Source organism: Corvus kubaryi, unplaced genomic scaffold (genome assembly GCF_017639235.1).
Source record: "Corvus kubaryi isolate FWS band 111438036 unplaced genomic scaffold, C.kubaryi_AGA036_p1.0 37398, whole genome shotgun sequence".
NCBI lineage: Eukaryota > Metazoa > Chordata > Aves > Passeriformes > Corvidae > Corvus > Corvus kubaryi.
The window spans coordinates 51,081,024-51,102,755 of NW_024581137.1; the positions used below are offsets into that span (position 1 = coordinate 51,081,024).

A 21,732-nucleotide genomic window follows, 5' to 3' on the forward strand; every position below is an offset into this window, starting at 1 on the left:
CTTGACTTGCACTGAGGCAGCCTGCAAATCTTAATTTTTTTCCCCTCTTTCAGAGAGGCATCTGTTCCTCTTGCTGACAAATGTACCATTCTGCCAAGAAAGTTTTTGAAAAAAAAAAAAAAGGAGAAGAAAAAAAAAGAAAGAAAAAAGAAAAAAAAAAAAAAGCGTGTAATTGATGTTATCCCAAGAAAGCACGATCTCCACCCCTCTCAGCTCCAAGCCCTTCAGGTAAAAGGAAAAAAAAATCTTTCAAGAATTTGTTGCCTTTTTGAGGGTTAAAACATCAGAAGACAAGCTTGTCTCGCCTTGGCCAATCAGCTCTCGGCCCTGGCAGCTATAATATAGAACTAAAGGCAGACTCCTCTCACAAGCGTCTTGCTTTGCTACCATTAAAATCAGACCCTTTTTTTGTCTCTCGATTGCTGTCTCCCGACCAAACTCCGATGTGTTCCGTTATCAGCGACCTAAAGCCTGCCATTCCAGCACCTGTCTTGCTAGGGATCGGTGGATAGTATACGATTCAGAAAGCAGACAAGGACATAGGAGGAGAGAGAGCTCTAGAGAGACAGCCAGGGATAGGCACAGAGAGCTTTGAAGTAATTGGATTCAATGGACGAAATGCTGCTGTTGACAAGAATTCTCTTGGTGGGCTTCATCTGCGCTCTTTTAGTCTCCTCTGGGCTGACTTGTGGACCAGGCAGGGGCATTGGAAAAAGGAGACACCCCAAAAAGCTGACCCCTTTAGCCTATAAGCAGTTTATTCCCAATGTGGCAGAGAAGACCCTAGGGGCCAGTGGAAGATATGAAGGGAAGATCACAAGAAACTCCGAGAGATTTAAAGAACTAACCCCAAATTACAACCCTGACATTATTTTTAAGGATGAAGAGAACACGGGAGCTGACAGACTGATGACTCAGGTAGAGCCACAGAGATACCTGTATTTGTGTTTGTTAACCTCTCTGAGCAATCCTAAAGGACGCATCTGTCTTAGTATTTTTGAAAGCCCCCCCCTTTCCCTCTCCCCCTCCTCCCCCCGCCCCTCCAAACTCTGCTAGTTTCCCCATTAAATGTAAATACCATCTATCCAGACAAGTTAGCAGGGGCTGGAGCTGGAGGTGTTCAGATATTCGGTGGGGGAATCTGTGTGATACTTACAGTCATTACCGTGCCATGGCGTTCCCTGTAACTTGGTTAGTGATTGCTGTTTGCATTTGTCCCCAAGGATGCACTTTGATCAAACGAATTGCATACAGCTCAGCGGACCCCAAGTGTATAGTGACCGCCAGGCCACCCACTCATTATTACAAACGTAGTCCGTGGTTGCTGCTCCTGCTGACTTGATTTATATATATATATATTCTTTAATTTCTCTTTTTTTCTCCTTCATTTCATTTTAACCTTCATTATTATTATTGTTTTCCTCGCGAGCATATTCTAAATTTAGTAGGCATGCAGTCGTGCACTCACAAAAGGCAGCTGAAGCCGGATCGACCGTTCCTCATCTGATTCCGTATTATATAGCTCGTATTGCAATACCATCATTTGCAATTGTGCCCATCAGAGCGTAAATATATTGATATTTCTTTAAGGATGCTCGCCGCCAATGCCTTGGTACTTCCATAGGGGAGGGACTTGCAACTTATCGGCATTGCATCACCTTCTGTTTTAAAAAATCTGATGGCACAAGGTTTACAACTGGATAAATATTGGATCTCGGGTGGAATCGGATTGCGGAACCATTTTATGGGGGAAAAAAAAAAAAGAAAAAAAGATAAAGGAGAGAGAAAGAGAAAGAGAGAAAGAGTGTGAGAGAGAACCGCTCCGAGAGTCACCTCGTAATTATTATTCATGCTCAACAGAGAGCTCGGTGAAGTCAATTGCTCTGCCAATCCCGGAGTTTCAGAAACTACATGCAATCTAGACACTGGAAATGGGTTTCCTCCAAATATAGGTCAACAGCGCTTTTTTAATATTAATACATTTAAGCCCCACCTTCAGTGCTAGAGCAGGACTCGCCTGGAAGGACTAGGCGGGGAGTGGACGCGGGCAAGGGGGGGTGGGGGGTGGAATTTCCCAAACTCTCCCCGTTCCTCGGCCTGATTTTCCGCACGTTGCCGGGTCTCTCGGGGCGAGGGACCGGCGGCCGCCACCATCTCCTCCCGACCACCTTAAATCGCACCGCACCTCAGAGCGCGGCGGCGCCTCCGCCCGTCGCCGCCGCCGCCCCGCGCAGGGGTGCGGAGCGGAGCGGAGCGGGTGCCGGTCCCCTCTCGGGCGCTGCCCGCGCCCCTCCGCGCACCCGCCGTCCTCCGCCCCCGCTGCCTCCGGAGCCGCATCTCTCGCATTTTCAGCTCCACTTACTCCCCTCGCGTATCGATCGCGCCGGCTCGGGTTTCACCCTTCCCTCCGCAGCCCGGCGGCAGCGGCGGCGGCTCCGCGGGAGACGGGCTCCCGCCGGGGCTCGGCGCATCCCTCCCTGCGCGGCTGCGCCGGTGCGTGTGCGCGGCGGAGAGGAGCGGAGCGGGGCGGCGGGCGCGGGGGGAGCCGGGGCACGGTCGGGAGCGGTGGGCTGCGGGCCGGGGGCGGGCTGCGTGCTGACCCCGGCCCCGCGGCTCTCCCGGGGCACGACGCGCCGGCTACGCGGCTGGCCGCTCCCGCTGCATTAGCTGGCAGCGTCTGAACTCCTGACCTTCTGTCAACTTCCCTCAGACGAACGAAACGAAAACAAATACTTTTCCCCCCCTCCTTCAGTGCTTGTTCCCGTGCCTTAGACACAAAGGGGGGAGGTGGGCTGAGAGCAGCGGGGCCGGGGAGGCCGCAGGGCCGGGTACCCGGCGGCAAAGAGGGGAGCGAGGTGGGGGAACGTGGTCGGGGAGCGAGCGGGGCTCCGGCACCCCTGGGCCAGGCAGGGAGCGGGGAAGCGGAGCGGGACCGGGGAGCAAGCGGAATGGTTGCCCTTGTCCCCCGTTCCCCGGCGACCCGGGGTGCCGTCCTGCCGCTGGCCTCCCTGCCTTGCTTTCGTCTCCTTCCCTCTCTCCCTCGGCCAGCAACCTCTCGTTAAATCCCAGCCTTTAAACGCCGGCTTCGGGAGCCCTTCAACCATGGAGAGATCTTTCATGGACAGAATCGTTAAACTTGCAGAGTGGTTGCCGAATGCATTAGCCGCTAGTTAATATTAACTCCAGAAGGGGAGGGGGGGCGAACGCAAACAGAGGTAGGTAAGTCAGGTTTTCAACTTTGCAGGTGACACCAGCAGTTTGCTAAGGGCTCCCCCCTTCCTCCCCTTCCTCCCCCCAACCCGGCCATTGGCTGGATTCGGGAGAGAGATAAGGAGGCCAGGTCAGTATGATAAAGCTGGAATTTGTATGAAATAAAATAGCAATCTCGTGTAATGCAGGCACACAACCGGTGCGTGATGTGAGGAATTTAGAGATCAACTTGGCATTTAGGAAGCCCACCAGGTTGTTTACACTGACAGGTACCTGTTAAGTGTTTCCTTCAAGCAATTCATTTGTGAAGAGATTAGGAGCTGGCAGGAGAGGGCTTGTTGAACAACTTTGCCTCCACACAAAGCGTTAGTGGAGGCAGCCCTGCTGAGCTTCACGGTGGCTGAACAGAATTGGGCTTGATTTGTGGCACACGACCCAATGAATTAATAAATAGTCTGGGCTTCACGGCTTTTGACTCTGACAATCCAGCTCAGGCAGTATAAAAGGGAGAAAAGTCCTTTAGGACGCTGTTTCTTCTTCTTTATTTCGCCTGAAGCTGGGAACTGGTGCTGGCAGGGCCGGAGCGGCCAGAGCCCCTCGGCGCTGCCCGCACCGCTGTCCGCGTCCCTGCCCGCGCCCCCCGCGCCCGCTCCTCCGTGCGGGGCAAGACATCGCCGTGTCGCGCAGTGCTGTCGCCTTATCAGTAGCTGACATGTTTGATCCTTCGCCCCTCTTCTCCTGTAAATCAGTGAAGGAGCGTATCTATCCACTCGGGTGTGAGAGGGAGAGGGAAAAAAATAAATCAACTTCCTTGTGCTGCTGCACTTTGCTGCCAGGAACGGTGCCGAAACCCAAACACCCGTCTCTCTCCATAAAACGGTAGGCCAGAGAGTCCAAAGTGAGCTCACGACTGTGTATTATATCTCTCGGATACCTGTGTGTTGCTGGAATCACTTTCATGGCTGTTGGTGGACACATGGGATCTTTCTTGCTGAGCAACCTTGTCACGTCCCTAAAAGTAGCGTCGTCAGAGGGGCTTTGCCTTCCTGGGAGCTGTGAAAGGGGGATTTTGTGGTCTGCTATTGGGTGTGCTGTGAGCCCACTGGGGAGAAGGGTCCTGCAGAAGGCCAAGCATGGCACTCAGGCCAGTGAAAGTGTTGGGAGCGCAGCTTACTGAATCCCACCGTGGCTTTCAGCCACATGGATACTTGCATCAAGACAACCACATCGGGTATATCCATGGGTTGTTTTTCTCTCAAAAAGGAGGAAGAAAGCTGGCAAAGTGTGTGTTTCTAACTCTGTACCTTTAGTCAAGCACTTTTCAATGCTTTCGGTGCTGATTTTCTCTTTCTGTAGGGCTGAGAGTCCTTTTCCCCTACTGCTGCTGTGTCTATTCCCTGCCTGGCTAAGATGGGAAACCCCCCAAAACTTTCAGGGTTTCATTTAGAGCTCATTCCCCTCCAGGGCTGCCGCTCCCCTTTTCCTCATTTTCCCCCATCCTGTGCCCCTTATTACTTGGTCCCTGCGTGCCCTGGTGCTGCTGGGCCCAGTTCAACCCAGGGAAGGCTGGTGGCTCTGGAGGTCGATGAAAAACCCTGCAGTGCTTTCTCCAAGCAGTTGGAAGGGTTTCACTCCACACAAAAGGGCTCCTATCTTGCATGGCATCCCTGCTTTGCTTAACTTCCCTCTTTGGCCCTCCCTTGCTTTTCATCTTCCCACTAAGAGCTATATTATTGTATGGATTTGCTCGGCTTTGTAGGCGAGCGCCGATGTATGTTTGAAGCAGAGTGAAGGCTCCCAGCCCATGCAGCTTTGAGGGCTCTAATGAGTGATGGGCGAAGGGAGAGAAAAATAAACCACCCCTCCCTACAGCACATAAAGGCTGTTAACATGTATTGATACCCTTTTCAACACAGAATTAAGCTGAAAAGACCAGGAGAGACATTCCGGGGGTGAATTCGTGACTCCGAGATATATGGCGAATGTTTGTTCTGGGCAGAAACTTTGCTCTCGGGAAGGCACAGGGCACTTAGCAGAGGGAATTTGCTGCGTGCAGGTGGCTCTGAACCGCCACACTCACAGCCCAGCGCCGGTGGTGCGGCGGAGGGGGACCCCCTGTCCCTGCAACAGGTGCCGGGTGAGGGGGCGGCTTCGTCCCTGTGGGTATTTGTGGTGTTTCAGCGTCTGTTCATCCTGTATCCCCAGGTTTCACTCTCCTCCTCCTCACCTGCCTCCCCGTCCCTCCCTGGCAGCGGGGGAAAAGATGCTCAGTTCTGGCTGAGCCCATCCTGGGGTGTGTTTGGCAGGGAGCGGAGGGATGCCCCCTCTTTGGCTGGGCAGGGAGGGCAGGATGAGGCCCAGGGGGGTATAGATAGAGAAGGGGGAGTGTTCCCCTGGCTGCAGCACCCCCACAATGACCCTTCCCTGTCTGCCCGTGTCCCCGCAGCGCTGCAAGGACAAACTGAACGCCTTGGCGATCTCTGTGATGAACCAGTGGCCCGGGGTAAAGCTGCGGGTTACCGAGGGCTGGGACGAGGACGGCCACCACTCCGAGGAGTCCCTGCACTACGAGGGCCGCGCCGTGGACATCACCACCTCGGACCGGGACCGCAGCAAGTACGGCATGCTGGCCCGCCTGGCTGTCGAGGCTGGTTTCGACTGGGTCTACTACGAGTCCAAGGCGCACATCCACTGCTCCGTCAAAGCAGGTAAGGCGGGCAGCCTGCCCAGGGACGCGTCGAAGTGGGCGGACACCCCCGGGCCACGACTCAGCGCCCCAGAGCCTTCTGTGCCCTGTGTCTGCCGCCGGGCTCCCTCCTCCCGTCCCTGCAGGGTCCCCATCACCCGGCCCGCCCCGTCGGGGCTCCCGCAGGGATGGGAATGGAGCCCCGAGGGCGCAGCCGGCCTTCCCCCGCCTCTTAGTGACCCCGCCGTAGCAGAGGTGGGGGAAAGGAAAGAATGAAGGGGAAGGGGGGAAAAAAAAGCCCAGCTGCAACTGTTTTTCACAGCGTTTTTATTTGGGTGATTTGCTCGGCCAGCCTTCCCACGAGCTCTGCGTCGCAGCCACACACCCTTCTCCTCCCCCCGTGGGATCTACTGCTTTCCCCATCCAAGGAGCATGTTCAACACAAACACTCGTGGCCGTCTCCAGCCGCCCCGCTGGCTGCACGCCTTACTCGCGAGCGCTAATCTCCGAGTGGGAGCCGGCCAGGAAAATAAATAAGTAACGTGGTCCCCAGCCTCCTTCAGCGGTAGCCGCTAGGAAATTCCCAGACAGGGATACACATACACATAATTTTTTTCCTCCCCTCCCCTGTGCTTACAACGCCACACGCTGTCTCAACCCGGGAACAGCTCACAAGAAATCCCCAACTCGCAGAGTTCCTTTTCTTCACACTTGACTCGTTTTTTGGGGTAGCAAATCTGTTGACAAGTGCCAGCCCCCAGCTCCACCGCCTCCCTCCATCCAGCTGTATGACATCCAAAGCTCTTTTTAAGAGCATACTCTAGCCCAGCAACCTGCTGGATGTGTCAAGAAACACTTGGCTGCAAAAGAAAATAATGGGCTTTCTTTAAATATAGCCGTTTGCTTCGAACCCAGCAGCCGCACGGCAGGGAAACCATCCCGGCCCACCTGCAGGAGGGGTTTATTCTCCCCATTACAGCTCAGAGCTCCCCAGGGGCTGAGCACCTTTCCTGGCCCATGTGGGCTTTGTCCTGAGAGCCTGCTACTGCTTTTGTTCAGCTCCTGGGTCCTTTCTAGCCGAAAAGAGGCCCTGCAAAACTGTCAGCTGTGTGGAGATCCGAAATACCCCTTTCAATAGCCAAGATGGGCTTTGTAGCCCAAGGTGTCCGATTGTGGTGCGCGATGACCTTAGCCCAGGAGCGCCTCCTAATCCACCCCAGGGGTGTTTCATAGGAGAGGAGCAACCCCAAGCTGCTCATTGAGATTCGGCACACACGGACTTGGGGGCAATATTTAGAGGGTGTCAGGCAGGGTCGTGTGACTGTACGAGGCAGTCTGAAGGGAGCAGGCTTGAATTCCATCCTCTCAGCCTGATCTTAAACTGTCCAAACCTCGTTTCATGACAGAGCATCTCATGAGAAGATTAATCCCATAATGCCAGCAGGAAGATTCTTTATCTAGATCTCTGTTTGCAAAAAGTATGATCCAGGAGACTGGAATGCAAAGAAGAGTTCCCCCAAGGCCTGAATTATTGTCACCAGAACAGAGGAGGGAGAGGCAGGGGTGGTAAAAGGGACATTGATAATGCGCTACAGCAAGTATTTAGAGCAAGCTTCTACATTTAAAATTCAAATACAGATCTTGAGTGCCTTGGAAAAGTGGCTCTGCTGTGCAAATAGTGCTTGGAAGGTCCTGGGTTTTTTGGAGAGTATGTGTGTGAATTGGCACATAGGGTTTCTGCACCTGAACAAATAGGGAGGGGGAGAAAAGGGGGGGAAGAAGCTGGGAAAAAAATGGAAGTGTCCTCTCTTCCAAGAGTGTCTGCATTTATTACATGAATCAGAATGACAATGCTGATCCTTTATTGGATTTTAATTAGAGAACCCAAACAAGCACTGCTCAAAGAAGCAGATTTTCACACCTCTGCCAATTCACTGGCATGTTTGTAGAGCTGCTACACTACTACATCTATTCATCAAGTCCCTGAATATGCAAACAGAGCTCTAGCCAGATCTTTACTGCCGGCTTGTAGGAAGGTGTAGTTTGCTAGCAGAGGCCTCCACATAAAGCACATAGCTTGTTTGTTGCCATGTCCTCCCTGAAGAGGGAAGCCTTGGAGATCTTGCTGCTTCATTTCTGAAGGAGAAGTGATAAAGTCATTAGCAAATCAATAACGGTCTAATTTTCACCCTTCCTGTCCTTCCTGAGAAAGTCATTAGGAGACACTCCAAGGATTTGTTTAAATCATAGGAATTTCAGTGACAGCCACAGAGGCAAAATATAAAATCTGTCCATCTTTAGGAGCTAAATCACCAGGTTTCTTAACTGGTATAAGGAGTAACTGGGAGAAAGCAGGGAAAGGCAAGGGAGGGATGGGGAATCTCAACAGCTGTAGCAAAGACACTTGCTACCATGACATACTATGGGGTATTACCCAATATTTAGAAAACCAGAGCTTTTAGGAACACTGCAAGTCCCTCTGTTAAGACAGAGACCAGCCTGGAACACAGCTTTCCCACTGCTCCACAGGCAGCAGGGCTTCCAAAAAGTGATTTGCAAGAGAGACTTAGAGTCTCATTGTTGCTTTTGCTTTCTTTTACTCTGAGATTGTTCCACTCAGTAGCACTGGAAAGCAGCAACAGCTGATGACAGCATGTAGTATCTAAAATGAGTAACTCCCAAGAGCTGGAGGAGGTGAAGGAGGCATTTACTTGGGCCTGGCACAGGTGTTGGGCTGCTCTGGGACCGCAAGACCTGAGACAGGGAAGAGCATCCTTCTTCTAGTGGGGAGGGAGAAACTTTACCCTTTTTTGAAAGAGGAGTGAAGCAGAGTGCTGGAGATGCCAAGCAGGGGTGCCATGAGGGTGGGATGTGCCCCAGTAGCCACCACTCCTGCTGAGCAGGAGAGCAGTGAGGGCTGGAGTCAGCATGGGGGCTTGTGCAGCATGGTGGAGTAGAACTGGGGAAATTCGGGCTGCTGCTTTGCAGTGGCAAAATTTGTGTGCACATTGGGCAAATCCTCCTCCTGTTCCCTGCTGTTTGCTACCCTAGATGTTCTCCTTGAGTCAGAGCTGAGTGGGCACCCCGAGCATCGTGAGCACAGGCACTTGCTTAGAGATGAAACTTTATGCCAGCAAAACCACTTGGCTTTGAAAGCCTGCAAGTTATCTGGCATCAGGTGTCAGTGCAGGGTAAACAGTAGCCAAGTGAGAAGTTCTTCCAGAAGAGATTTTGTTCTGGAACAGTTTTCTCAGTGGAAATATTTTGGCTCACTTCCTTAATGAGACAAATCACTCTTGTAACTCCTAACCTAGAGGGAAACGCACTGGCTCAAAGCTGGCAGGAAGGGGATTCTCACTTGACCCACTGAGTGCAAATGGGGCGTGTTCATAGGTGAGAATGGAGGAATTTCAGAGGAAAGTGGGGCTGTGTCCTGCACCTTCTTGGGTGGGTTGGGGTGGCTGGGTAAGTGATAAGTTCCCCCATGCCCCCATGACCCAGCCTGCCATGCGCCTCCTCTAACCCTGTTGTGCCTCTCTCCTCGCACAGAAAACTCAGTGGCGGCCAAATCTGGGGGCTGCTTCCCTGGCTCGGCCACGGTGCACCTGGAGCAAGGCGGGACCAAGCTGGTGAAGGACCTGAGGCCGGGAGACAGGGTGCTGGTGGCCGACACGGAGGGCCGTCTGCTCTACAGCGACTTCCTCACCTTCCTCGACCGGGAGGACGGCTCCCACAAGCTCTTCTACGTCATCGAGACCCGGCAGCCCCGGGCCCGGCTGCTGCTGACGGCCGCCCACCTCCTTTTCGTGGCCCCCCAGCAGAACCAGTCGCAGGACGGGGCCGCCGGCAGCCGGGCGCTGTTCGCCAGCCGCGTGCGGCCGGGCCAGCGGGTCTTCGTGCTGGGCGAGGGCGGGCGGCGGCTGCTGCTGGCGGCCGTGCACCGCGTGTCGCTGCGGGAGGAGGCCTCGGGCGCCTACGCCCCGCTCACTGCCCAGGGCACCATCCTCATCGACCGCGTGCTGGCCTCGTGCTACGCCGTCATCGAGGAGCACAGCTGGGCACACTGGGCCTTCGCTCCCTTCCGCCTGCTCCAGGCCGTGCTGGCCGCGCTCTGCCCCTCCGCAGTGGGCGCCCCGATGGGAGAGCCGCCGACCCCCGGCATCCACTGGTACTCTCGGCTCCTCTACCGCATCGGCAGCTGGGTGCTGGATAGTGACTCTCTGCACCCGCTGGGCATGGTGGTGTCATCCAGCTGAGGGGACCCTGCGCCACCCCGGCCACCCGCCAGGCTCCAGCAGAGAGACAGAGACACAGAGGGAGAGAGAGAGAGAGAGAGAGAAAGGAGAAAAAAAAAAAAAAAAAAACAAAAAAAAGAGGAAAAAAAAAAAAAGAAAAGAAAAACCTAAAAGAGTAAAAAAAGAAAAAAATACATATTTTTAAAAGAGAGCACGGATTAAGACTTAAAAATAATAATAATAAAATAATAATAATTAAGTAGGACAGTCCAAAGTAGACTTTAAGGGAAACAAAGACCCCTGGAAGTTCTGTTCTGTTTAGTTTATAAATATATATATATTTTTATTTGTTCTTTTGTTTTGTTTGTTGGTTGTTTTTTTTTTTTTTTCCTCCTCTCCTGGATATTTATTTCTTTGGTATTTTGAATAGATGTTTTAAATGATATGAACCGGACCTTCAAGAGCCTTAAATAGTTTCTTTGATAATTTATTATCATGTGAACTGTACTCACAGGGGAAAAAATTATTTTGTGAGGCCAAGTAAAACTGCGCAGAGTCTATTTTTCTACATGTCATGTGTGTCCTGACTTTCAGAAAGCAAAATTCTGTACTTTCCCATCTCTCCATTACATTGCTCCTTCATTTCAGCAAGCCTAAAAAACAAGCAAACAAACAAACAAACACACACAAAAAAGACAAACTTCATGGGGGTCCGTAAATTATATTTTTATACACAGAATTGTAAATTAGATTTTTTTGAGAGATCAATACTTAACTGAATCACATTTCGTTTTTTGAAATAGTGTAAAATATGAGAATATATTATTTTAATTTAAATAGTTTCAAATGTAACATCATTTCCTGTATTGTTTTCCATGTTTTGCGTTGTAAAAACACCATTTGGCCATGTTCATGGAAGTCAAGACTGTTACACAAACTTTTTATTTGCAAAAACCATAAGAAACTTTGTTATTTTTAACTTCAGAAAAAGTTTATTAGAAAATAATATTTTTTAAAAAGCGCACATGGCGGCAATTCTGTGACGATGGAGATGGTAGTTTGTACAGAGGGGGGAAAAGGATGTTTTGCATTAATAAATTGAGAAATAACTGCTGTAAATTTACTAAAATGTATTTTTGAATATTTTGTAATAGTTTTAATAGTTTTATAGAAATAAAATGTGCCATGCACAGTTTGGTTAGTATATAATAACTAAGAGTTCCTGGTGCATCCCATTTTTTTTTTCCTTTTTGCTTATTGGTTTAGGAATTATGATGCCTAAATGAGTGCCCGTTATTTTATTTAGATGTGTTGCTTATAACATTTAATTTTGGTACTTTAATTAAGGAAATGAATCCATCACATCTGTGCATAACCTGGAATCTCTTGTACTGACAGTAGAACCTCACTTATTTGCACGAGCGACCGGCAGACGGGTTTTCCTTTGCCAGAGCCCTGGCTCCCCATCCGCGCTCAGGTGATGCTCCTCTCTTCCAGCTCCAGCACCGGCTCCATGTCCACTTCCCAGTCTGGTCTGGAGACTGTGGATGGCTCTTAAAATTGATTTCTGAGGACGTTAAAGCAAGTTTTCCCTTTGAAGCACGTTAATGTGAAGGCAGGCAGCTGTCTTCACCTTGGGACAACACCGGGATTTCAGTGGGCTTCAATTTGGGTGCCCAGAAGATGGAAACCTGAGGGAGAGACATTGACTTTGGTGAGTTAGAGGGATTCATGTGGCTGATGCTGGAAGAAGGAGATGGCCACCAGATTTCACTGGCCGCTTTGAATAACAGCACAGGGCTTGGGGCCACTGAGAACAGACCAAACGCCCTTTGCAAAACAAACAAAAGGATAAATATTTGTTCATTTATCCTGAGAGACATTCCTTAGCTGTAACGCAGGAGTCCGTCCCAAGCCACCCATGGGTGAATGTGCTGGAGATGTGTTTTAGGAGCTGAGTGGTGCGGCCAGCGCTGCGTCCCCTGCCTGGTCCCAGCCCCAACCCACCCCAAGGGGATCATCCTTGACAGGTGCTGATCAGTGAGGTTCTGCTGCACCGTGTGCTCCTCCATGGAGGGTTTCCAGGATCCCTTTAAAAATTTTGCAAAACATTGTGTGTGCATGTGTGTGCGCGTCTGCGACGGGACCGTGCTGGAAGGGAGCTTGCCTTGAATGTCTTCTCACCTTTTCTTTGGTTTCCATTACTCACCAGTCTAGGATGTTCATCCACCAGGCCTTTTGCTCCAGAGAAACAGCCATGTTCTCTGCCGGGATGGACGGCAGCTCCAAGGCCTCCCGGAATGCCCCTGCCTGGGGCCATCTCCAGAGAGTGTAGACAGTGCTCTTCCACGCTGAAATCCTAGGAGTTTCTGGAGCACTGTCAGGAGCTGATGGCCGAGCCCCATGCATGAGCACTGCTGTGTCAAGCCCCAACAGATGGATGTGGTCTCTTCTTCCTGTCAACCTCTAGTCCAGGCCCACTTCCAGCCTCCAAAGATCGGACATGGCCAGGCTGATGAGACTTCGGAGTGACCACAGCGTACTGCAGCGCCAGGAGAGGAACCAAGCCACCCCATGCCCACCCGACATGAGGCATCACGGGGGACTGTGGACTGCCTGGTGGGTGCTGAGGGCTTGCTGCCCACCCCAGCTCGGACTCTGCCACCGCCCTGTCTTTGGGATGTGCTGGGGGCTGCAAACCCAGCTTATTTGGGGCATGTGAGAATGTGATCGTGGAACAAATGAGTCTCTGCTGTAAGAGTCTGGCCTTAGTACAGCAGCGTCTGGGTGTCTGAGCTCTCTTACTGTGTCTCTGAGAGGTGGTTGACCTTTTTTAAGGCCTTTGCACTCAAAGAAATGACCGTGTTGGAAGGTCCCTTCTCCAGAGGTTGGGTGGTGGAGGTGTTTAGGGATGTCAATGATCAAACTTAAAGCCACTGGCTTGAGGGCTTTCAGTCAAAATCACAACTGAGATGTAAAAGAGCCATCAGACCAGAGCCCAAGCTTGTGTCAGGGCAGGGCACGTGCCTGGATGGGACCACACCAGACATTGCCTCATTTAATCTTCACCCAAAGGCCGAGATGAGCTCAGAGCTTTGGGGTGTGAGAGAAGCTAAGATGCTCTTAGGCCAGGATCAGCCTGTTTCACCGAGCAGAGAAATGCTGTGCCATGTTCTCCGTTGCACTTATTCCAAGCAGCTTCATGTCCTCCTCTCATCATGTCTGTATTTCACCTCTCCCTCTGGCGCCTCTCGTCAGGATCACCCCTCAGTGGTGTGTTAGAAGTGCTTCCTTAGATGGGCCAATCCAACCCATAGCTACAGCTCTTATATGAAGGATGTACTGCCATAACTTTGTGCAAAACATCTAGGAGATGTCACTGTCCATTTTCAGGGTCCAAGTATGGCAATAGTTTGTATAAAATGTACACATAGTGGTGGCTACAGAATAGTTTATGACTAAATACGTATCTATTACTGTCAAAATAATGTATAAGAATGTACTTGAAGCTATTATCCTTGTGCTCTGTTGTCTGAATAATTAAAGAAATTACAGAGACTTCCTGAAATGTCTGATATGTGATGGCATTCCTATCTCACACTCTCTGAGGATTTTACCCTGATGACATTGAAACGCAGAGTGGGGATCCTGTGGGATTTGGTATTGGACTCTTCAAACATGTCAGGAATTGTGCTGGTGCCGCTTCATGTGGTGGTCACAACATCCCTCTCCTCCCACCTACAGCCACGTAGACAGTCTGTCATTTACCTGTGAAATACTGCATGGCTTTGCAAAGCCAACTCATTTGGAAGGGTTCTGCGGGGAGGCCAGAGGTGCCCTGAAGGGCAGCCCAGCAGCAGCTGCTTGTCCTCTCCACCTCCCTCACCCAAGCGAACGTGAGAAATGACCCTAATGAGACTGGGAGTAGTTTGTGTTTACCTGACCAATAGTTCAAGCAGGGCCCTGGTGCTCAGACACCAGGGAAACCCTCCAAAGGGAAGCTTGGATGGGCCACTAAAAGAGGATCACATCCACAGTGCAACCAAAATCCAAGCCAAGCACTGGGGTGAACCAGGTCTTTCACAGCCAAGTAGCTGTGCTGTGCCTCAGCCAGCAGCTCTTTGTGCCCTCACATGGGAAAGGTTGCCTAGCTGGATGGTTAGACATATATATGCACATATATGTATACAGATAAAATATTATTATCCTGATATTAGGAGCTCAGCATATCCTATCAGGATATAAACATGTTTACATTGGCCCTCCTGAGCATTTCACGTCACGCCGAGGCTGAGCAGATGTAAATCAGCCTGGTTGGGTGATAATTGGGCAGCAGTTTTGCAGCCCCAGTACAGCATCTATTTCAATTACAGGGGGAAGGAAACCAGAAAGAGCATTTTATCTTACTCATTACTGCAATCCATAAGGGACCACTGAATTTCTTAAGCTTTTGAAATTCTCTCTTCAGCAGTTTCTACCTAAAACTAGTTCAAACTTAACTGGAAAAAAAGGTCAATTTTCCATGTACAGAGCCCATCAGAGCTTTCAAAGGAGCAGTGTTAATGTGATCCTTGGCCTCTGCAGGCTGAAAGGGAAAAAATCATCTTTAAAAAATGCATCTTTACAAGCGATGGGGCTGTCTCAGATTTGATAGGAGGTCTGTTTGTGCCAAGATTGTTAAATATAATTTTTAATGCTTTGCATTTGGGGTGTTTAGGCTTACATATTTAAGTAATTTTGGTTTTCAGGGATGAAAAATAGTGAACAAATCCAGGAAAATACGAGTTTAATGGTCTTGTCCTGGTTCCAGTGAAATCAAGAGTGGCATCCTGAGGTGATCTGGGTGCACAGGCAATTGTGCACCTTAAAGCTGAGTGCAGGATCCTTTATAACTTCTTTTCCTTTCATTTTTAAGTGAGAGCAAGACATCTCTTCAGACAAATATTGCTGCAAATCAGGAGTGAAACCACAAGGTCAGGAAATCTTTTTGGGGTAAAAATATTTGTTTTGATGTCCTGTGTCCTAAATGTGAAATAAATATTAGATTTGCTCAGTTCGGTGTGAACAAATGTCCGTTTGTATTACTGAGGAGGAGAGGTGACAAGGGATGCTCTGTGTGGCGTGACTGTGGAGGGTTCCTTGGCCACCAAACTCACATCTGGCTGCTGCCCAAGGGCAGGAGGGCTTGGACATGGACAGGGGAGCAGGGATGCTGTGAGAACACCATGCAGATCTGCCCAGCTCGCTGGACTCTGGGAATGGCACAGGGACCCCTTCTTCTTCACCCCATCTCTGGGGCAGAGCTTGCCTTGGACCAGACCCCTGGGACACCAGGATGCCCCCTTGAAAAGGGGATGTACTCACAGGAAAATATCCTTGGGAATGCTGTATCATTCCAAGTTTTGAGTCTTTTGGTGGCATTCGCTGCAAGGGAGTGGATGCTACGTCTGTGTGCAATTACAGCAACATCCTTTTGGTCTCATGACAGACAGACACTGTGTCACAGATCTGTCATAGGGTTTCCCTGGGTGGAGGAAGCTTATTTACGAGCAGGATACAGCTCAGGCAGCTCAGGCTTTGGCTAGTTTGGAGCATTAAAGCATTTCATGCGCTTTTGTTTTGAGCAGTTTAGGCTGTAAGCAGCCTCTGGTGGTCCCAGCTCTCATCTCAGCCCAGGCCAGCTTAGAGCAAGCTGCTGGAGGCCACCCTCTGTCGGGTCCCACATGTCTGCAAGGATGGAGGGGCTCCATCCCTCTGAGGACTGGCATTGTTCAATCAGCTAACAGTTTTCCTAAATACAGCAGCATTGCATCCCATCTATCAAGAATCTTCCTTTATATTCTCTTTGCATTTATTCTGAGAGGATGGAGACCAAAGAGTTAAAACAAGATTAGTTTTAAGAAATCTCAGGCTCAAAATCTGGGACATTCAGAGCTCTGCCAAGCTCTGCTGCTGCTTCTGCAGCCTGCCCTGAGCAGCGAGCTGCAACCTCACTCACCCATCTCACATCTTCCTTTTAAGTCAGCCCCATCCTGTTTTCTACAGCAGTAAGAACTGGTTTTAATTATTAGACAGGGATGAATGCAAATAAATATTAGTCTCAGGATTGCTCATGAACAATTCTCTTGGAATAGTCACTGGTTTGGTGTAAGCTTTGTTGGCTTTGCCAAATGATGCCCTTTCTACTCAGCAAAGTTTTTCTGGAAACAGGAGCGTAATAAATGTACAGTATCAAACAAGTCTGTTCTGGCACAGTATTTGTGTGAATAACCATTTTGTGCTAACACCAGTGGAAGCTACGGGGTTCACAGGCATCAGAAAGTCCAACTGCCATTCAAATAGTAGCAAATAATGAGTATGTGATCCCACAAATAACAACAAACCAACCTGGTTGCTTTCATTGAGGAAAATTATTATGAATCACTGTGTACTGTGGGCTCAATCCAACAACCATCAGCGTCAAAAGAAGTCTTTCCAGAACTTCAAACAGGCAGGGAGCTGAGCTGTGTTTGCTCAGCTTTACCTGGTGTATCCATCACTCTCATATTGCACCATTAAATAATAGAATTTATCAGGCAAGTAAGAATTTCCTAGAGCAGCCAAGAGTGGGCAAATGTCATCCCCTGACTGCATAAGTGCAGCTCCCAGTGATGTCAGTAGGGTTATGGATGGGCAAAATGAGGTCAGACTGTGTTGTCCTACTTTATGTGCCCTGTGGTATTACACTCAATTAAGTTTTGTCTCCCAGGACACAGCCTCTCTCCCACTAAAGTCACCAGGAACTTTGTCACTACACAACAGTGCAGGAGGAGGCACGAAATACCAGTCAGTCTTTGATCCAGAGTGCAATGAGGTTTAACCCATGTACTCAGGAACTTTCAGCTGCACTTGAAGAGGGGGGATTAAATTCATTAAAAAATAAATATATCCACGAAAATCCAACACAGGACATCTTCAGGAGAAGGCAACAGCTTTGCAAGCTCACTCAGAGCCTTGCACAGTCTAGTAGACTCAGCAAGCCCTTCTTGCCAAGGCGGGAGGGCATCTTTCCTGCCCTCTGCCAACAGCTCTCCACTGATCCTTGCAGAAAGATCCTGAATATCATGGGCTACGCTTCTTTGGCAGCGCAGCAGAATCACTCACATCTTCTGTGTGGGTGACCACATGATTGACTACTTTGAAAGTATTAACCACTGGTTATGAACTGAAACTATAAATAGCTGTAGGAAGGAGAAAACGGAAAAAAAATAATTCCTTTTTACGGACAAACAAGCTGCCAGAACAATGCTGGGCTTTGAGTGAACCAGGTTTGGTCCTTGCCCTTTGATGGGGTTTCTTCTGATTTTGAGCAAGTAGCTTGTTGTCTCCCTGGCTTTACCAGAGATGGGCAGAAAAACATCTCTGAGGATAATCTTCCACCATCTATGGGGCTGACATGATGAGAAACACAGTGAATCAGGTATCATCTACTTCCCATGTGCCACTCTAAGGGATGTCCTCTGTGGGCACATGGTGAAATGCAGGGACTATCCAAAACCTTTACACAGTCCAAGCCCGCGTAATTTACACATTGGTAAAAAACTCATCTAATTTTTAGATGTCTCACAGCTGCCAGTATTAAGCATTCTTATATATAAAATAAGCATGCTTCCTACAGGATTTGAAGTCCATTCTAAATATCTTTGGAAAAGAGGACAGCTGGCTTTTCCATGATGTTAAACTCAGCATTACACACATACATCACAAGGATGACCCACAAGGGTTTAGCCAGACCAAGGCTAAGAAACAATTTTGGCTTCTGATTGTGTCTCCGTGTACCTCCATGGAGAGGAGATACCTTCTGGCTGGTGGAGTCTGGCTGGATGAGGTCTCTAATGAGTGAGCTCAGACACCAAGAGCTCACAGAGACACCTGCAAATACATCTGAATGTAGGAGTCCTAACTTTACTTCTGAATCCTGCCTAAAATGTCACACCAGCCCTCTGCAGACTCCCCATGTGGTCCCAGGCTACATTTGGGACATCCTTGACTCATCCAGTGGTCCTGGTGTGGGGTGCGCATGGGCTTTCCTCAGCTCTGCAGAGTGACCAAGCTCTGGGCCCAGACACATTCACCCCTCTCTCTGTGCTGGGGTAAGCCCAGCGTAGTTCAAAGCCAGAGCTCTCTCTGGAGGTGGTTCTCCACTGTGGGATTAGGACTTCAGAGAGGCCACAAACCTCAGTGCCTCTCTTTCCAAGAACAAGGCACACTTGTTCAGCCTTGCCTGCGTAGGTATAAACACTGTGCACGTACAGTGTAGTTAATTAAAACTATTCCCACTCAATTTTCCCCTGGGGGAAGGAAGGGAGAAGATACATGCTCGTGGGAGAGGTGCTCATCACATTGCTTAATGTAATCTGGAGGGGGACATGCAGTGCTGTGGGGATAAAAAGCTGTGGGGGGCTGAGGAGCACCATGGAGAGCTGTCCCTGGAAAGAAATTTCCCTTAATGTGTGCCCTGTCAAAGGGAAAAGGGGATGTGTTTCCGGGAGGGATAGCAGGAGACCAAGACCATCTGCTCCCTAAGGTGAGGAGATATGGATGGAGGCTTGCCCTGACACCCAACATAGACTTCTTGCTTGGGACTTTTGGGGATGTTGGGAACCTCCCACTTTCCAAAGTCCAGTTTTAGGGCAGCTCATGGAAAGGACAGAAGTCCCCAGTGGCTGGGTGTGGGTACAACACAGCCGGGTCTGTGCACCGGGGCTCAGTCCGAGCGACTCAGTGCTGACACCAGGAGCTGTCCTGGGCATCAGACACAGAACAGTCACAGCTCTCCCGCCCACCGCTCCCGAGTCACTTGCGGAGACAGCAGGGAGCCACTGGGGCCTGCCTTTAGTGCCGTGTGGGTGTGAAAGGGGTCGTTCACAGTGAGCGAGTGCCCCGGTCTCTGCAACCAGCACTGTGACGGGCAGCATCACAGGTGTTGTCCTTGGCTCCTTGGCTCCCAAGCACAAGTACGAACATCCTCTGCACTGAGCACAGTATATGGGACAAGCCCTTCTGAAACATTTTCATTTCAAATAAGCTCTGGTGTCTTGCTTTTGTCAGTGCCGAGCAACGTGGAGCTGAGCTGGTGGTGCCACCGTGGAAGGGATGCAGTTGGTACCCACCAGTGCATGGGCTGATGTAGATCCCTCAGGTGCTCTGGTGCCTTCCAGCAGGAGCTGAACAATACCAGGTGCAGAAGGAAAGGTGTAGCTTTGTGGGATCTGCTGGTTGCAGCAAAAGCTGACCTATGTGCAGCAAGAAGGACCTAAGCACCACCAACATCCTGGACATGCAAAGTGTTTATGCTTTTCCCAGAACAGGATTAAACCAACTGCATTTAGAAGCAGGCGGGATGATGCCACTCTTCAGGGCAGGGGGGATGTCTCTGTGCAGCCCCTGACCCATCAGGGACTCAGCACGTAGGCATCTGGACAGCAGTGATGCCATTCCTCAGGGAGATGTGCCATGGGTTCCTCACCTAGGGCTCAGGCACTTGTGAACCTGTGACAAGAGTATCTGGCACGGTAGGACCAAAGTGTGCCAAAGTGCCCCAAACGTCCTAAATGAAAAAGTCAGATTTCATGCTATAGGTTCCCAGGGAGGCAAATTGTCACTTTAAAAACGTTAAAAAAGCGCCAAGTTTGGTCTCCCCGTGGAGCTGCTCTTTGCACCAGGGAAGTATTTTGCCTGATCACAAGGTGGTCCTTTTTGGGGTGTTTTTTTTTCTCTTAGCAAGGAGATATCTGTACTTTGGTTATCAACTGAAGCTAGGAATGAAATACACCTAAATATTACTTCTTCTTTGGGTGTAACTGAATATGCAGCAAAATTGGAGTATCTTCTTGTAGATTATACATTGGAGCTATTCTTTTCCTACTTATATGGATCCTGACAGGACAGAACTATTTATTGAGAGTTAAATAGTGACATCTGTTATCAGGAATATCAAATCCAGTAGAAGATGTTTCATATTAAAATAGAAACTCGTGGCCAAATTTCCTCTTGATGAATATAGACACAGCTTTATAAACTTCTTCAAAGTTTCGCTCTTTACAACAGAATAAAATTCAGCCCAAGGAGCTTCTATTAACAAGTCTTATACACATGTGCAAAAAGAATCTGCTTTTAAAAAGTGTCTCACAACAACAAAAAGGCAGAAACAAACCCCCAAATCTTTCAGGTTTTGCTGCATTAGGTGGAATCAAAGTGACCTCTAGTGATTCCCTGTTAACCGTGCAGCTCGGCAGCCGCCTGCACTGAGCTTGAGGGGTGAGAGGGGACGTGTGCTGCTCTCTCAGCTGGTAAAAATGCAATCAATACCTGGTTAATGCAAAATTACAGCAATTAATAGCTGTTGCAATAACAATTATTACAATTCAAGTGGAGAATATTTTCCCAAACTCTACCATTTCTTCTCATGCAAGCTCTGCACTGTTAAAAGGAGTGTTTTCATCAGCCCATTAAAAATCAGCAACATAATGAATTTATTAGTAACTTATCATCCATGTGTCTTCTGGCACTGCTGACGTGCTGTTCTTTGGGAATAGACAGGATAGGAAGTGCACTAGATTTGTGATTTAACTCATTTGTTCCTAATTTTTGGAACAGTCTCGGGCTGATCACAAAATTATTACCAGTTGTGTAGGGGGTGTGGAGTGTTGCTGTGGGGCTAAGCCATCCCCAGGTTCAAGCAGAGAGATTATCACCTCTACAAGGTCATCTTTTCTCTCCCAGACTATTAAGGTTTTTTTAAAAAGAGCATAGAGAGAGGATGTTACAATTCATCAGTGGCAGGGGAAATGAAAATTGTGTATCAGCCAAATTATGTCGGTTTACCAAGAAAATCAATAGCAAAGGGAGTTAGAAATGGGGTGTCATCATTCAGAGGCAATGCAGGAGAAGATCTGTCAGCAGCAAGATGACTGTGTGCTCTGTCCTGGTATTCTCCAGGGATATTTCAGGGTTGGCAAAGGCAGAAAAAATCGTTGATTCCTTTGGCACAGGAGATTGAGATGGGCACGAAGAAGATGCTCAGGAGATGCTGAGCTCTGTTGGGACTCAGAATGTAGATATTTTTTAAAAAGTCTTTCATAGGTTAGATGTGTCAATCTCTGAATCAGAGCTGGGTGAAAACCAGGACCCTATTCCTACCAGAAGAAAACCCACCCAGCTGCTTTATGTTTGTTCATGTTTCGAAGAATTAATCTCTGACCTCTGGTTCTTTCCTGCCCTATCTCTACGTCCATTAAAGACCATGAGGTTTGACATCTGCAGGAAGAAGGACAAGAACATTACTTCTGTCTTGCTGTCTCTCCCTGCTGTCGGCTCTCCACAATGGCCATGCTGAGAGCAAATTGCTGTTTGAATCATTTCCAGGGCTGATTTAGCATTCCCTGTAATTTCCACGGAGGCTGTGCCGCAGCTGTTGTAATGAAACGAGCTCCCTTGTTGTGGTCAGTGCCAGGCTGATCACCCACTTGCAATAAAGATCCTTTTTTTTCCCCCCAGATTTGTCAGCACCTTCCACTCCCACCAGGCAGTGCTATTTGGGACATTCCTAAGATACACTTC

General features: G+C 49.4%; 1 protein-coding gene and 1 long non-coding RNA gene across 2 annotated transcripts; both read left to right on the forward strand.

Annotated features, from left to right (window-relative positions):
• The first annotated feature begins 353 nt into the window (after positions 1–353).
• SHH (sonic hedgehog signaling molecule) lies at positions 354–10,263 on the forward strand. Its single transcript, XM_042043902.1, has 3 exons — positions 354–918; positions 5,657–5,918; positions 9,446–10,263. Exons 1-3 carry the CDS (start codon positions 610–612, stop codon positions 10,150–10,152), a joined length of 1,278 nt encoding a protein of 425 aa, XP_041899836.1. The 5' UTR covers positions 354–609; the 3' UTR covers positions 10,153–10,263.
• A 12-nt stretch (positions 10,264–10,275) lies between these two features.
• Positions 10,276–13,689, forward strand: LOC121671740. The gene is made up of 2 exons (XR_006018589.1): positions 10,276–11,845; positions 12,344–13,689. It is a non-coding gene; the product is annotated as an uncharacterized LOC121671740 (long non-coding RNA).
• Positions 13,690–21,732: the final 8,043 nt, after the last annotated feature.